This window comes from Monodelphis domestica, chromosome 3, assembly GCF_027887165.1.
Source record: "Monodelphis domestica isolate mMonDom1 chromosome 3, mMonDom1.pri, whole genome shotgun sequence".
Taxonomy (NCBI): Eukaryota; Metazoa; Chordata; class Mammalia; order Didelphimorphia; family Didelphidae; genus Monodelphis; species Monodelphis domestica.
This window is the reverse complement of record NC_077229.1, coordinates 31410599-31427157: the sequence shown is the minus strand read 5'-3', so window position 1 is coordinate 31427157 and position 16559 is coordinate 31410599. Positions and strand designations below refer to the sequence as shown.

At 38.0% G+C, this 16559-nt stretch overlaps 1 protein-coding gene across 5 annotated transcripts in view; it reads right to left on the bottom strand.

Moving 5' to 3' along the window:
* The window catches only part of CIT (citron rho-interacting serine/threonine kinase), a 173754-nt gene that overhangs the window by 53015 nt on the left and 104180 nt on the right, over positions 1 to 16559 (bottom strand). For all 5 annotated transcript variants that reach the window (XM_001363096.4, XM_007490328.3, XM_056821651.1 and 2 more), the window contains 3 exons: positions 15689 to 15863; positions 13048 to 13245; positions 6338 to 6391 (listed from right to left, as the gene is read on the bottom strand). In XM_001363096.4, coding sequence (XP_001363133.1) covers positions 6338 to 6391; positions 13048 to 13245; positions 15689 to 15863 — 427 coding nt within the window. The remainder of the gene's footprint in view (positions 1 to 6337; positions 6392 to 13047; positions 13246 to 15688; positions 15864 to 16559) is intronic.

The following is a 16559-nucleotide window of genomic DNA, read 5'->3' as shown; positions in this document are numbered from 1 at the left end:
CTACCAGCTGCATCTGGGAAGTACAAATGGCAAGCACAATACCCATAAAAAAAAAATTCTAGATATTCTTAGAAGGCCTAAATATTTTTAAAGGTACATGTGGAACCTTTAAAGAATCTATTGCACTTATGAAAGTATAATGCACTTTGTTAATGGATGTCACTTTCCACAACAAATGCTTCCTAGAAGCCCTAGAGAATTATTCTACAGCAATGATCATAAGGCCAAGTATCTTAAAAGTATTAATTCAGTTTTAAGGGTTTTTTTGTTTTTGTTTTTTAACCCTTACTTTCCATCTTGGAATCAATACTGTGCATTGGTTCCAAGGCAGAAGAGTGGTAAGGGCTAGGCAATGGGGTTCAAGTGACTTGCCCAGGGTCACACAGCTGGGAAGTGTCTGAGGCCAGATTTGAACCTAGGACCTCCCATCTCTAGGCCTGGCTCTCAATCGACTAAGCTACCCAGCTGCCCCCCAATTTTAAAAAAGCTTTTGGGGAGCAGATGGGTGGCTCAGTGGATACAGAACTAGGCCTGGAAATGGGAGGTTCTGGGTTCAAATGTGACCTCAAACACTTTTGTGTATTCGAAACTGTTACCCTAAAAAAAAAAAAAACACCTAGATTTCCCAGGAGCCCACTGACTTCCTCCCGTTATGTACTTCCTGTAGACAGGGGATATTAGGCTGGGACATGGATGGTCCCACCATCTTTTTGGCCCTGTTGGCGAGCATAGCGGTGGTGAGTGGAGATTTTTAAATGGCTAATCTGCCATGGGCACATGATCTTTATTTTGTATCATCTTTATTCCTTGATTTCTAATGATCATTAATAAATCCCTTAAAATATATTATTTTCATTATTGAGAACTGATTTTAATTTTTACATTGATGGAGACTAGAAGTGGAGAAAAAAACTATTAATTTTTTTTTTAAGATAGCCTAGATAAATTTTTTAAAGCCACATTTTTCCTACCACGGCTTTTTGCACCCCTGTCCCCCCACCCTTGCAAACACTGAGAGAACTCTCTTTGGAGCTGCTGCTCCTGCAGGTTCCTTTTTCTATTTTCCCACTTTTTGCCCAGTCTCTCTCCCTCCTGGCCTGGCTATTTTAATTTGAGGGACTTAGCCAGGGACTCTTGGAGGAGAAGAGATAAATCTCTTCTCTCACCCATCTGCTTGAGCCTGAGTTCCTCCTTTCTTTGGTTGCTGCGACCTAATCTGCTTGCTCCTAGACCTGCTCCTGCTCCTGCTCCAGCTTCAGCCCCAGCCCCAACTTCATTCCTGCTGGTAGCTGCCTCTATATCTTCGGGTCTCTCAAACTTGAAGCCACTTTTCGGGCAGTAGCTGGTAAAAACCAGGGTGTATTTTCCTTAGGCAATAATTAGCTTCCACGTGTCAAGGAACCTCAAGGGCAAAAGGAAAGGAAGTTACTCTTCCAAACAGGAAGAAAATTACAAGCATGGTGTACTCTTTGAAAGGGCAGTGCATTGCCTATTTCAAACAGCTTCTACCATTCATGAGTGCACTGATCCTTTCACTTATCTTGCCTGAGATTCAGGGGAGAAATTCATCTCCCTACAACTCTTTGCTATTTGGGCTTCTCCAGTCTCTAAGATTCATCCAATTTGGGATTCCATTACACTATGCTCAGCAAGGAGTTCTCCCTCACTTCTCTTGGATCAAGGAGATCCAAGAGCTCTGAAAAAAGGAATTGAATGGATAGAGAAAGGAATTTTAAAGAGACTGGAGATGAAAATTTTAAGTCTTTTCAGACTCCATTGTTTTATGAAAGTCTCTGTATTTTATCATACTTTGCTGATTGTTTTGCTTTAAGATTTAATTTTGTTTCAAGTTCATATATTAATCTGATCAATACTATTCTGTTACACTGAATCATTTTAACCTGTGTTTTAACTATTAGACATATTCTATTACTTTCCCTCTATAACTATACTGAAATATATATATATATAGTAAAAGTCACAAAACAGTTTTTTCCCCCATTTTGCATTTATTAATTGTCACATAGATGATGGACACAACCTCACTAACAACCTTTGAAAAATTTAATGAGCTAAATATCTCAAATTGATTTTAAGTAGTCTTCAGACATGATTTTTGGATTTTTCTTTTAACAACACTGACTGATGATTTTGCTACCTCTTGAGTTCTTTGTAACAAGAGGTAAGGGGTCCATTTTGATAGCTGAAGTGGAGTACAATTATAATCCCCACCACCTGCATTTGTAAAAATGCGAATGGATGGGACGTAACAGTCTCATACAAAATGAGCTGGGAAGTTGATCCCAAGGCACGGTATGCCTAGATGGCTCCCAAAAGGGACCATCTCTCATTTGTAACTCTTTAGTTCACTCTACCCTTCAACCAGAATGATCTAGATTCTTGGTGACATTTTTAGACCCAACATCAACAGTATAGCAGTTTGGTTTTTTCTAGAATCCTCTGCAACATTTTTTTAATGATGGCAGTAATAGATTTTTAAAAAAAATATCTCAACCAAATTTGAAACATTGCTATACCTGAAAAACTTGTGACAAGTACGCATTACATTCTAAGGGTTTTTTTAAATGTCATGCAGCAGACTCATAATGATAGTGGGTTTGCTTGCTATTGTCATTTAATGGGCTATTGTAATTTGGAGGGTTTTTGAAACTTCACGAATGTGCATTACATGCTGTACCACTGTTCTTTATAAAAAACTGTTAATGGATCATGGCCAAGTTTGAAAAGGAAATAGATCTCATTTTTGGTGAGAAACCTTTGTATTTTAACTTTCCATAGCTGACACAGTGTTTCAATGTCTGTACGCTACATATTTTTAAAACTTTTTTATTATTGTTTTTGCTTGCAGGTGCAATATACTATTTCAATCTTATTTTTTCTCTCCTTTTTTGTATTTGAAGCACAGGTCAACAGAATTGGGAAGATGTTTCTTAAACTTTTTTGATTTTGCAGCAAGTTAAAATATATATTTGCTATAATGTCAATGCATATCCCAAAAGCTTTAGACTATAAAAATGTCATTGTTTAAAAAAAATTATAAGACCTTGCTTAATGATTCTGTCTGATTCCAGGAGAAGGAATACAAAAAGGAATACATTGCACAGTGCCAAAGAAGCACAAAGCTACTTGTATAATGCCAATTGAGCACAAGGTCAAAAAGGACCAAACCAATCCAGGTAGGATTGATGGACTTCTAAACCAATACAATTGTATTGTACCTAGTGTGAGACTCAAGGTTAATATATGTCAAGATGAAGGACACCTTGTACCCACACTCTTTGTGAAATACTCACAAGTTTGGCTATCATCCTGGCTCCCCCTCTCACTGAGAGTAAAGGAAAAATCAGACCAGGGAATGACACTTCCCTGCCACACAAAAATCTAGTCTTTTCTCCTCTCTTATAGAATGGCAACTCCCTGTAGCCTTGGCTGCAAATGGGTAAGTGAAATATTACTCCATTTGTCCTATAGACTTGTGGGATAGAAATTACTTTAATTGGGCCCTGATTCAAAGACTTGTTATAGGTTTATATTCCTTTAATTAAAATTTTTACACATAAGACTTTGGTAGTCTATATTTCATCCAGAAGTGATCTTTTCTCTTTTATTTGGATTTTTTGGATGTTTTTTATTTCTCTTACCAATTGATTCATATACCTCAAAACTCAACAATGCATCCCTAAGTGATTCCTGTGTTTTTGAACACCCTCTTCAGAGGGGAATGTATTATTATTCTAAAATGCAAATGTTAAATTCTTTTTGAGAGTAATTTCAGTTTAAGAAACATGCTACCTCTCAGAATCCAGAAAATGAACAGTGAAGATGACTCCACAGACTACGCACTGCACCAGAAACTGTGTGGAGTTGAATGCAGTTGTTTTTTTTCTATACTCTTATGCCAAAGGGGATTCCTCCCAACTAGCTTTTTATAAATATGTCTAGCAATCATTGGTTTTGTTCTCTTTTTTCCTCTTATCCTCAAATTATTATAATTTAAAAGTTGGTTATGTTTATAAGATCCATTGGAGAGACTAGGTTTCCACAGATCTCAGGGAGTAATATATAACTGAAGATCTGTTACCCTAAAAAACAACTACATTTCCCGGAAGCCCACTGACTTCCTATCGCTATGTACTTTTTGTAGATAGGGATATTATGCTGAAACATGGAGGATCCCACCCTCTTTTTGGCCCTGTCGCCAAGCAAGGTGGTGGTGAGTGGGAATTTTGAAATGGCTAATCAGCCATGGGCACGTGATCTTTATTTTGTATCCTCTTTATTCCTTGATTTCTAATGATCATTAATAAATCCCTTAAAATTTAATATTTTCATTACTGAGATCTAATTTTAACTTTTTTTTTTTAAACCTTTACCTTCCGTCTTGGAGTCAATACTGTGTATTGGCTCCAAGGCAGAAGAGTGGTAAGGGCTAGGCAATGGGGGTCAAGTGACTTGCCCAGGGTCACACAGCTAGGAAGTGGCTGAGGCCGGATTTGAACCTAGGACCTCCCGTCTCTAGGCCTGGTTCTCAATCCACTGAGCTACCCAGCTGCCCCCTAATTTTAACTTTTATACTTCCTAGCCAGGTGATCCTGAGCAAGTCATTTAACCCCCATTGCCTAGCCCTCACCACTCCTCTGCCTTGGAACCAAACCATACTTTGTAATAATTCCAAGACAGACTTGTTAGCTCACATTTCCACAGAGCTTTGAGATTTGCAAAGCTCTTTCTTCACAATGATTCTGAGGGTATTCTTTGCCCCTCTCTACAGATGGAGTACCCTGAGGAGTCTTCAAGAGGTTCAGGGAATACCCATGATTACACATTCATGAATTATTTAAGATAATTCCAGATAGATCTCACCAGCATTTTGGGGGAAGAATTTTAACCAGATGAATTAAATCTCTCTTAACTATTGTCTGTTAAGAACAAAACACTACTATATCCTAGAAAAAAGGCAAATTCCCAAGAAAAGTCTAAAAAGTTGGACCAGCTAACTGACCTACATCTTTAAAATACACCTCATTTTAAGATATATAAAAATGACATATATACATTGGCTCAGTGTTTAAGTGCCCATTTATAATATGTACAGCTATTATGGAAAATGTGGAATTAAGAACACTAGAGGAGAAAGCAAAGAAGAGGGAATAGAATGAGAAAGAAATTGCTGGTTGAAACTGATAAGGAAATGGGAGGACAGCAACAGCATTGTATAAAGCTCTCTCTAACTAATGGGCACACAAAAGTGGAAGCCCCAAAAACAGGATGGAAGGACTTCTTATCCCCAAAAAGTAATTCTGCTGCTACACAATTTGCTGGGGAAAAGAAATGTTATTCTGAAAAAGATGATTCAACATCTAGGAGACCCTAAAATATTTGGCAGGGAAAGAAAACAGGGGGCTGGGTAGTTAGAACATGAAGACATAAATAAGTAGGCAATCAAGGGGATCTATAGTCAAGATAGAATAGAGGTCACAAATGAATGGAGCCAGACAGTCTTTTCTTCTAGAAGAAAATATGAATATATATATATATATATATATATATATATACACACATATATATATTTATATTAGTTACATAATTGGGGAGATTTCAGAAATGGCAAGTTCTTCTTAAGTACTAGTCTGAAATAAGAACTTGCCATTTCTGAAATTTCCCCAATTATGTAACTAATATAAAGAAACCATGTCTGCTAAAGGAATTGTGGGATAAAAATCAGTGACTTTTCAGTTCTCATATGAATCACTAATTGACACTAAAAAGCTCAAGGAAATGATCTGCTAATTCAGAAGTCACATATGGCTGCTCCAAGAAAAAAGTTTAAAATGGCATGGTTTAAATGAGAGATGCCCAATTGTTATTTCCTCTAGAAAGATAAGCTGCTTGGCCTGACCGGCCAGAGAGGCCTGTTCTTGCACAGGATCTCTCTGCCTCAGAGCCAAGTCTGGGCAGTTGAATTTCTCTTTCCCATTTTAAGAGAAAAAAAACTTTAGCCTTTCATCTTTTGCTGTGGCTATTATCCCATTCTTATGAGTTGTATTGAAAGGAAAAAAAGATGATTATATTTTGAGCCTAACAACTTATCTCCTTTAAAAACATGAAGGATGACTAGTTATTTTTAAATTGACAAGAGATCTCAAAAACTAAACTTTCTGTAAGTATTAAAAATTCCAGTCCATTTAATTTAATTTAAATTTACATTAGGCCAAACATCCACATGATAAATGAAGAGAATAAAGAAATAGACTCATCATTTACTTTTTCATTCTTAATTTTTGAAGTATTTTAATTATCTTTATTTAATACTCACTGTGCAGCTATTACGAAGGGCTTCAAATTTACGCTGGATTTCATCTCTATGTGCCTAAAAGGTAAGAAGTTAATAATCAATTTTGTATACATTAGAATAGAATCTAATAGTTGCTATTGGTCAAACACACCAGAGAGCAATTAAAGTAGGTTGGGAAAGCAGAAGTTGCACATCTCTAATGGCAAAGAATCAACTAGCACAAGCCAAATGACTTAAAAAAATCAATTCACTGGTACACATTTTGCTGCATTAACAACATGATATAATTTAGAGCATATAATCTCTCTAAGTATTTAATTTTTATAGGCTGACCAGAAAATTATCAATAGAAAAGTCCCAAAATTTACATTTTATTTTACTAGCCTTGTTTGGTTTTTTAAAATAGAAATTCCTGTCCTCTCCCTGGGTCAATCGCCTTGACTTCTCACTGCCTCCCAAACACAGGTACAACATTAGGCTTTCCAGTCCAAAACTCTGCTTCTCAACCTGGTAAGAAAAGCTGCCACCTTGTGCTGCTTTTGTTGCTCAGGACACTAAGTCATGTATCCCTTGGAAAATCTATGCTGCTTGTTATTTTCTAACCTTCTAACTGAAGTTGGCTAACAGTGGGAAGAACATTAGATTAGGAAGCAGAAAACCTGGATTCTAATCCTGCTCCTGCCACAAAAGGCCCAGGCAAGACAACAAATTGACCACAATTTACAAAGAACCTATGAAATTAAAAGCAAACCAGGTCTTCCCCTGAAAGAAATTACATTCTCCTAACGGGGCTATGACATGACACATTTAAGTAAAATGAAAGATAAGTGGAGGAGGCGGGAACATACTAACAACTCTAGACAACAGGAAAGGCTTCTTGGAGGGGGTGGTACCTGAGCTGAATTTGAACCACTTCACCTGCTTCCTTTTTCCTCATCTGTAAAATGAAGAGTTAAATCAGATGATCCCTCCCCCCACTTTAAGATCTCAAATTGTATAAATCTATACTTGCTTCTTTATATTAAGCTTTAAATATCCTTTATACAAAGACTGCCCAGTCTATCAGTGAGCTGCTATTAACGACTGTTTTTAATTTTAAAAAACAATTTTTTTACCCTTACCTTCCATCTTAGAATCAACACTAAATATTGGTTCCAAAGCAGAATAGTGTTAAGGGCTAAGCAATGGGTGTTAAGTGACTTGCCCAGAGTCACACAGCTAGGAAATGTTTGAGACCACATTTAAACCTGAGACTTCCCATCTCCAGGCCTGGCTCTCAATCCATTGAGCCACACCAGCTGCCTCCAACTAGTTTGTTTTAACCATCCTATTAGAATTCAGAAGTCATATTACAATAATAATAATATTGATCTTTTTCTACTGACACTAATTACTAGACTGTCTAGGCATACCTGGTCAAACAATACTATCTCTAATTGAATATGTAACAATAGAATTGACATTTCATCACCAGGATTACAACTACATAATCTCTAAAGGATAGTTTCTTGACTATGAAGTACCAATACAAGAAGGTATTATAGATCTCGTGTCTGATCTCTGACATACTAACCACTTACTATTTACTAAGCACTCATAATAAGGAATGCCCAGCATACAGTGTATACTCTGCCTTCATGAAGCTTATACCCTAAAAAACCAAAGACAAGGAACCCAAACATGCTCTGTGGTCTCATAGAAATACAAAGGAAGTCATTCATTCATTCAAGAATATGGGCTGAGCTTTTTTTGTGTAAGGTCCTGTAAAAGCTGCTGTGACAGAGAAAAAAAAAAGGCTTACCACCATCTGGTAGTTTGGAGGAAACTGAATAAACACATAACAAGCAACACTAAAGCATAATCCATGTCATCAGGGAAGCAGCTCATGGCTCAAAGGATAGAATCAAGATGACATGAATTCAAATTTAGCCTCACTCTTACTAGCTGTGGGACCCCTGGCAAGTCACTTCACCTCTGTCTGCCTCATTTTCCTCCTCTGTAAAATGGGGAAAATAAAAGCACCTACCTCTCTGGATGATGGTGAGGATCAAATGAAATCATATTTGTAAAGTGTTTTACAAATCTTAAAGTCCTATATGAATGCTAGCTATTATTATTACTCAAACATCAAAAGAAATTTAAAAGAAAAAAGTACAGGCATATCTCACCTTATCACATTTCACTTTATTGTACTTTGCAAGTAGTTTTGTTTTTTAATAAATTAAAGGTTTCTGTCAACCCTGTGTCAAGCAAGTCTATTGGTGCATGTGTTCACTTCATGTCTGTGTCACATTTCAAACTTTTTCACGGTTACAGTATCTGTTATAGTGATTTTTAATCGGTTGTTTTTGATGTTACTAATGGAATTGTTAGTCAACTAAATCAACAAACGTGCGAGTCCTGACTGCTTTCCTCTCTCTGTCTCTCTGTCTCTCTGTCTCTCTCTCTCTCTCTCAGAAACAGCAAAAATAAAGAGGTACAAAGTGTGCATAGGGAAAGGTAAACAGTCCAGTTGGCCTAAGTGTGAAGGCGACTTGTGAGAGGCAAGGCTAGAATGGTAGGTTACAGCCAGTCTTTCCTACACAATGTATTGTCTTGAACTGTCTATTCCATTTTTTTTAATGGGAATTTTGGAACAGGAAGAAAGAGGACAAGAGATATGACTGACTTGTTATGTAGAAAACAGCTGATGAGGACAAAAGATTACACTCCTATCTATCTTCAGAAGCCAGGCAATGCTAGGATAAAGAACCAAACTTTCTTTTCCATGTAAAGCATGCACCAAACTAAATCTTCCTATTTCTGATCCTTGATTGTGTTTCTTGGCTCTTACTCTGGCAATTTAATAATTAAGTTATAATTAAATTAGTGATGTATGTATCAAAAACTGGGGTCTGAGTAGGCATTGATTATTGATTTTAATAAGCATCCAGAAGGAAAACTGACAAAAGAGCTATATAGGAGCATTATTTGAGAAGAAAAATGACACTATGCATAAAACCTCTGGTAGCTTCTTGATTTATGCAGTGCTATTCATTAAGTCAAAATGGCAGACTGGGAGTAAAAGACAAAAGGGCAGACCCATTTACAAATCTGGGCCAAGAGGCCAAGAAGTCAGAACCCGTCCTTTGGGTCTCAGTATAACCCTCACACCTCATGTGCACAAATCTAGCTGGTCTCTGTACGTCCTTACAACCTCTGCATAAAAAGATCACAGGTAATCCTCACTAGTAAATACAAAGTACAGAGACACCACAAACTATCACCCAACAATCAGAACTATACAGGTTTCAGAGAGTCAGACCCAATGTACCAAAAAGTCTCCTTCTATAGCTGTTTACACACGCTTAATTCTATGTACACTATCTGACTTCATTCCATTTTCTATTAACAGTGGCTGAATTTGAACACACAGGGGGGAAAAGGTGGCTCCAAAGGAGAGTGGTAAAGCAGTACACATGGAAAAAGCCATCCAAATGGCTGCTCTGCCAAGGGACTTCCACAGAGATCTACAGTTTAATTGGGGCTCTATCCAATCTGGCAAGAGAAGAAAGGCCAAATCAGGCAACTCTTTCTTTTAAACATGCATCTCTTGCTGAGAGGTAAAAGCCTTGTTTTATATCTTGCCACATCCAACCTGATTCTCTTTTTAGAATGGAACATGCTATAGTAGCTCACATTTAAACACTGGGAGCTCTTAAGAGATCGTTTTTGATCAAACTAATTTGACACTCATGTCATGTCTGAAACTCAACCATCTTTCTCATCAGAAAAGAAAACTTTCTTTAAAATGAACATATTTAACAGAATAGGATCCAAAAGCAATCTCGTGTTATCAATAACCAGGATTATTGACAATATTAACAGGGAACAGGTATGCATATATACAAAGGCCTCAAACTTCAAATATCAAAATCAATGGACAAGGAAGAGGTTTTGATTTCTGAGTGCCTACAACACAAACCCAGCTGTTTCACTTAAAGAGCCATCACACACACTCTCCATATGAATAAATGCCAATCACAAGAAGCACTTCCAATTTCATAAGCAGGCATCAGGGCAGGAGAACCAAATTTCTAGATTTCAAGAGGCCCATATCGCTTTTAAAAAATAACATCCCATTCAGCTAATGGTATATTAAGCACCTTCTGTGTGCAAATGAATCCCTGTGCTAGTCGGTGACAGAAACCATGTCAGATAAGGCATAGCCTCCACCCTAACAAAGCGTACCGTCTAGAAAGATGGAAATGGCACTAACAGAGCAAGCCACCATACAAAGTAACCCATCAGGCACAAGGGAGGAGTGAACAGCGTCAGTCCTCTTTGAGGTGCTTACTGACTATGGGACATCAGGAAGGCTTAGTGGAGGAAGGGGCATCTATGGAGACTAACAGGATGGCTAATAATCTGACAAGACAAAAGCAGAACAGAGAAGAGCGCTAGGAAGGTTAGGCCAGGAGCCTTTCCTGAACTGTGTTAGGCTAGGTGCCTGGAGCCCATGGTGCATGGGGCAATGACACAGCCATCAATCAGCAAAGCAGCTCTGCAATGGCTGCTCTGGGCCAGGAGCTGCGGAAATTCAGCTGAGAAGCTAGAACAAAGGGATCTGGACTTTGCTTGGAATTGAGAGCCACTGAACATGAGGGATCAACCAGTAAGCATTTACGAAGAGTCCACTCTATACTGGGCCCTGAGCTAGGCTGCCAGGGATGTATTTTTAAAATGAAACCAGTCTGCTCTCCACCACCAGAGACAGCGCATCCATATTAAAGAAGACACTGATTCCGTGGCCTCAGGATAAACAAACACACCAGAGGAAGACAAGGAAGGCTTGTGGCATAAACACCAGATGGCTTTCGTGAGATGACATTAGGCAGTCACCACAATAATGCCAGCAAGGCCATGATTACCTGTGCCAGAGCACTGGACACCAAAAGAGAAAAAGAGAAAGAAGCTGGGGATGGGGCCTGAAGAAAATCCACAAGTGACAGGTGTCAGCAGAAGGGAGGGAAAGGGAACTGTGCAACATGGAATATGGTGTGAATGGTGATAGCCTCAGAAGGAGTCGGCACCTTTGAGGGGTGGAGAGGGAGGAGGAATTATGTGCTCACTTTGGGAAAGGTCGCACATACAGTGCTAGTGAGGCATCTGGGATTTAAGGCCATGAGACTGAGAAGAACTACCAACGGAGAAGAGAGAAGGGATAAAATCAGAGAGACCCCACCTCAAAGGGATGAGAAGAGGTCTAGGCATCAACAGAGAGAGAAGGGCAGTTAAGTGCCCTTCATATATTTTGAGGCAATGATCTCAACCAAATTGAGTCAGGGCAGGCTGCTGTGGTAGGTTTCCAAAAGAGTCCACAGCACCTTCTACCTTCAAGAATTTAATGGCTTAAAGGGCCAATCACCCAGCAGATAAATAGCAGTAATACACATGCTATTTTGTATTCATCATTTCAAATAGAAAAAGTAAGATATGACTGAGCCTTTCCTTATAACAGAGTGGCAAAGTATGTCCTAAGTTTGTAGCTCCAAGGAAATTAAATTTGAGGGACATCATTGCAAACTAATATTCTAAGGAGAAAAGGTTATTTAAATTGAAACTAGGCATAGAGAAAGTACTAATTATTCCTTAATTGATAACATATAAATGAATAAGTTAAATAATAAATAGTAGAAATCCTTTTCAGCACAAAAAAAAGCAGAAAGGGAAACGATCATGTCAATTAACTTCAACAAACTAGCAATAGAAATATAAAGATTTCATTTAACCACCAGGAAGAAGTCACTTTTTAAAATAAATTCTAAATCTTTTCCATTTGGATCTTGCCAGACATCAAGAAAATATCAAGAAGGAAGACCCACAGTTTTAAAGAACAATTTAGTAAAAAGAAACAAGTTGTCCAGATTAGAAAAATATATAAATGATAGAATGGCAATTTATATTAATAAAAGGGGGGAAATGGCATTATCTACACTTTTACTAGGTGACATCCAGAAAAAATATCCTGCAAAGCTAAGAAAACTACCTATTAGTGGAAAAGAAAATACAAACTACTATTTCTGAGTAGTATGTTGTAGCAAAAATAGCACTAGCCTTCAAGTCAGAATGCCTGGGTTCCAGTCTCAATCCTAACACATCCTGGTTATCATCCTGAGTCTTAAGTCACTATGTCTTGCTTCAGGAAACCTCTAGAAACTTGGTTGAGCCTCGATTTGTTGTTTTTTTTTTTCATTTAAAAATGGTGAAAATGTCTGTGTTACTCTTAAGGAATGCAGATGTGAGAAGGATCAGAGAATGAGAGATTTAGAATCAGAAAAGCCCTTCAGTTTAACTAGTACAACACTCTAATAGCTAAGAAAACAGACACTTGGAGTTTAAGGCAATTCCTCTAAGGGTACATGATTAGCATAAGAAGTAGAACGGAGACCTGAACCCATTTCTTGACTTCAAGTATCAGAGTCTTCTAACTGCCAAGGAAAGAGTCTTGTAAAATCATAAAGCACCATGCAAAGGTAAACTGAAAGAAAGAGGAGGAGTATACCAAGGGAGTTCTTCAACATTCCAAAAGAAACTTTCAGCAGTCACAATTACCAAAAGAAAAACCAAAAATATTTACACACACACACACACACACACACACACACACACAGATATATATACACACACAAACTCACTCTGGCTGTTTTTTGTTTTTGTAGGGGGGGGTGGGGGGTGGGGGACACACCTACCGTGAGGGCCTGGATCTCCTCCTCAGCTTCTGCCGTTGTCTCCTCCAGCTCAGTTTTTGCCTGTCGGAGCTGACTCTCCAGGGCAGTTCGGGCTGACTGCAATGCTGAAAGCTGAGATTCTCTCTCTTGGAGGGAGAGCTGCAGTTCAGTGAGCTGGCGCTTAAGTTCCAACTTTTGTTCTTCATGCTCCAAACTAACCTAATTAAGAAAAATAGCCAATGCTGAATGGAAGTCAATTGACAAGGAAACCAAGGCAAAACCTGATACAGCTGTGCCCCTCAAATTGGAGTCTGGGCTGACGGAACGTTTACTTGGGGTAGCACAAAGAAAAATATTCTATCAACAAATCTGACTGCATCTGATAAATCTAGCCAGTGTTAGAACTGTTCTAGGCCTTAACACTATCTATTGCTTTAAAATATTCAAGGGCTTGAAATATTGCCAAGAGAGAACTACAGAGCAAGAATCTCAAATGCAAATTGGAACAATTACTCTTATATTTTAAAAAATAGCTAATAACTGTGTCATACACAGAAAATAGCTATAAATAACTTCACATTAGAAACATGGGCATTTTTACAATATTAAGAAAACTCAATTAGAATGAAAGACCACTTTCATTTATTTTAAATGTCTTGACTGACTTTTTATTAGGTAATTCCCCATCATTACACTGCAAACTGGTATTTCTTACACCCTATTAAAATGCCAGAAGAGGACAGCTGGGTGGCTCAGTGGATTGAGAGCCAGGCCTAAAGATGAGGTCCTGGGTTCAAATCTGGCCACAGACACTCCCTAGCTGTGTAACCCTGGGCAAGTCACTTGACCCCCATTGCCTAGCCCTTACCACTCTTCTGCCTTGAAACCAATACACAGTATTGATTCCAAGATGGAAAGTAAGGGTTAAAAAAAAATACCAGAAGGAAACAGCAATATTAGTGTGCCTCTGCTCAGCAGACAAGCAAATTCTTACAGTGCCCACTCATGAGGTGGACTTCCAAAAGCATGCTATGGGATTTCACCAGAGGTATGAGGCCTATTAGGGTAAAAGCAGAGCTCAAAAACCAGAAGTCTCTGATCTCCAATGCTTTCCCTTTGCAAATCCAAACACAAGGCATTTGTCATTGCTAAAAGATGAAAACTCAAAGCAAAAAGCCAATAGGCCAATAACACAAAAAACAAATATGGGAGGGCAAAATGACATTCAATGGGTGTGCATGTTCATTATCCAAAGCTCCAAATATTCCAATAGGAATAGATGAATCTAGGTAACATATGTAAAAACAAATTGGGAAAGTAGATTTCACTTAGAACATGAATAATTGGACCACAGATTTCAAGATAAACTTACTTGTTTTAGGTATAACCTGAAACTCTTTGAGAAGCTTTATTACATCTAAGTGGTTATATAGTGGTTAGTGGCAACTGTAAATGAAATGTCTCCAGAGTCATGGAACAAGGAAGTAATGATGCTTAAGAATGAGCCATTCATTCTTTAAATGTCAGAAGGAGAAAATATGAAGATAAAAGGAGTGTTAACTTAAGATAAGTCACTGACTATTTACAATAATAGTCTGGTGTTCTTGAATTTAAAGGTAACATATGGCTGAATGACAACCTGTTTTCCTTGACATACTACATATATGGAAAGTTAGCTATTATTACTGTTTTATGTACTGCCTGTTGCCTAAGAAAATGAAACAAAATTATAACTGAGAAGCTGACCTTCCTAGCTAAATCCCAGAAGGAAATACAGACACCAAAGGATTGGAGCTTCTTGTCTTTCCAGTATAAACAGTGAGCCTGGAGTAACAAGCTTCAGTGGAGGCATCTATCTATTTGCCCTGCTAAGATGGAGCTAGAGTCCTTACCTATAGACATCATAAGGTAAAGATTTTCATAAGAAAAGTAAGAGAAAGAAATACAATTCAAATGTTAATTTTCTGCAGAGATGTATTTTAACTACTTAATTCTACTACTAGAGCATTAACTGAGGCCCTCTGCTAAAAAGCTTATTGTAGAAACTAATAAAAAAAACAGTTTAGAAAATTAAAGTTAATTATCCTCTGAGGCTTTCAGACCACTTAAAGGCATGATGAAAAACCTCCCTGTCTTCTGAAAAACAACTTTCCTCTTAAGACTCCATTATAATTTAAGATACTTCCCACTGTGAGCCTTTCAGGTTCCATTTTGGGCCCTCTGCTTTTCTCATTCTGTGCTCCCTTCCTTGGAGTGTCATCCATCCCCAGGGTTTCAACTAGTAGCTTTATACAGGTGTTCCCAAACATCTGTCTATAGCCCTATCTTATCCTAGAAATGTAAATTACATTCAAGTCCCATATCTCCAACTGCTTCCTGGATATTTCTACTCAGATGGTCCAACATTGCCTCAAATTTCTGGCTGCCTAAACCAAATTCACTTTCTCTATTCAGACCTCATTCCCAAAAGAGTGATTGTCCCGTATCACTGCTCTATTTCCTATTATTGGCACCACTATGCTCTCAAGACATCCAAGCTTAAAAATTTGGAATTATCTTTGATCCTCCCCCTCCCTTCACTATCCTGTTAAACTTGGTTAATTGGGAGGTGAAGTTTCTCCTCAGCACATAAAAGTAATGAAAAAGTGATCCTAGTTTGTACCTCCCTCAGCCTCGTCTCCAGTTCTAAGAGACGACTTTTGTCACTATGGTCTTGATGACTGATTTTTTCCAACTGTTCTTCCAGCTTTCGATTCTGAGCTTCCAATTTCCCAGCTTGCGTTTCCAGATAAAACTTCTGTTGTCTGAGTTCTGAAATCATCTCTTCTTGGGCTTTCCTGATGGGGGTGGAGGGAATCAAACAAAAATATATTTTCACTTACAGATCATCATTTGATTTAGAAAGTACATATAAAAATAGTGGAAGAAGTCCCCATTAAATGGACTATGATCACTCCCAAATTAGCATCTCCTATTTCTAGCTCAAATATATATCATGGAAAAATCTGGTTAACTTTTAGTCATCTTTGCTCAGGTCCCCACACCTGTGGTATTAATCATGCATGTGGGAGATGATAGAAATATTAACATTTAACTCCTTTTTTGCATATTGTAAAGTCTACTTCTAAGTGAGCAGAAAGTGCCTATTTAATGTCCAAAAAAGATTAACTTTACCACCTCAGGCTATCTAAATGAGATCCCAAAAGCAAAAAAGAATTAAATATTAATATTTCTAGTTTCCCTCAGACATCTACCACTCCTTTCTCTAAGTTGCCTAGAAGTAATACCAGAAAGACAGAAAGGCTAAGAATTACCTTACTATAACCTAAACTACATAGACAGGTAAAAATGGCCCCACAGAGACCAATGAACTGTAAAATCTGTCGTTTTTTTTTTTAAACCCTTACTTTCTGGCTCAGTAATAACTTTAAGACAGAAGGGCAAGGGCTAGGCAAATGAGGTTTAAGTGACTTGCCCAAGGTCACACAACTAGGAAATGTCTGAGGCAACATCTGAACCCAGGTTATTCAAAC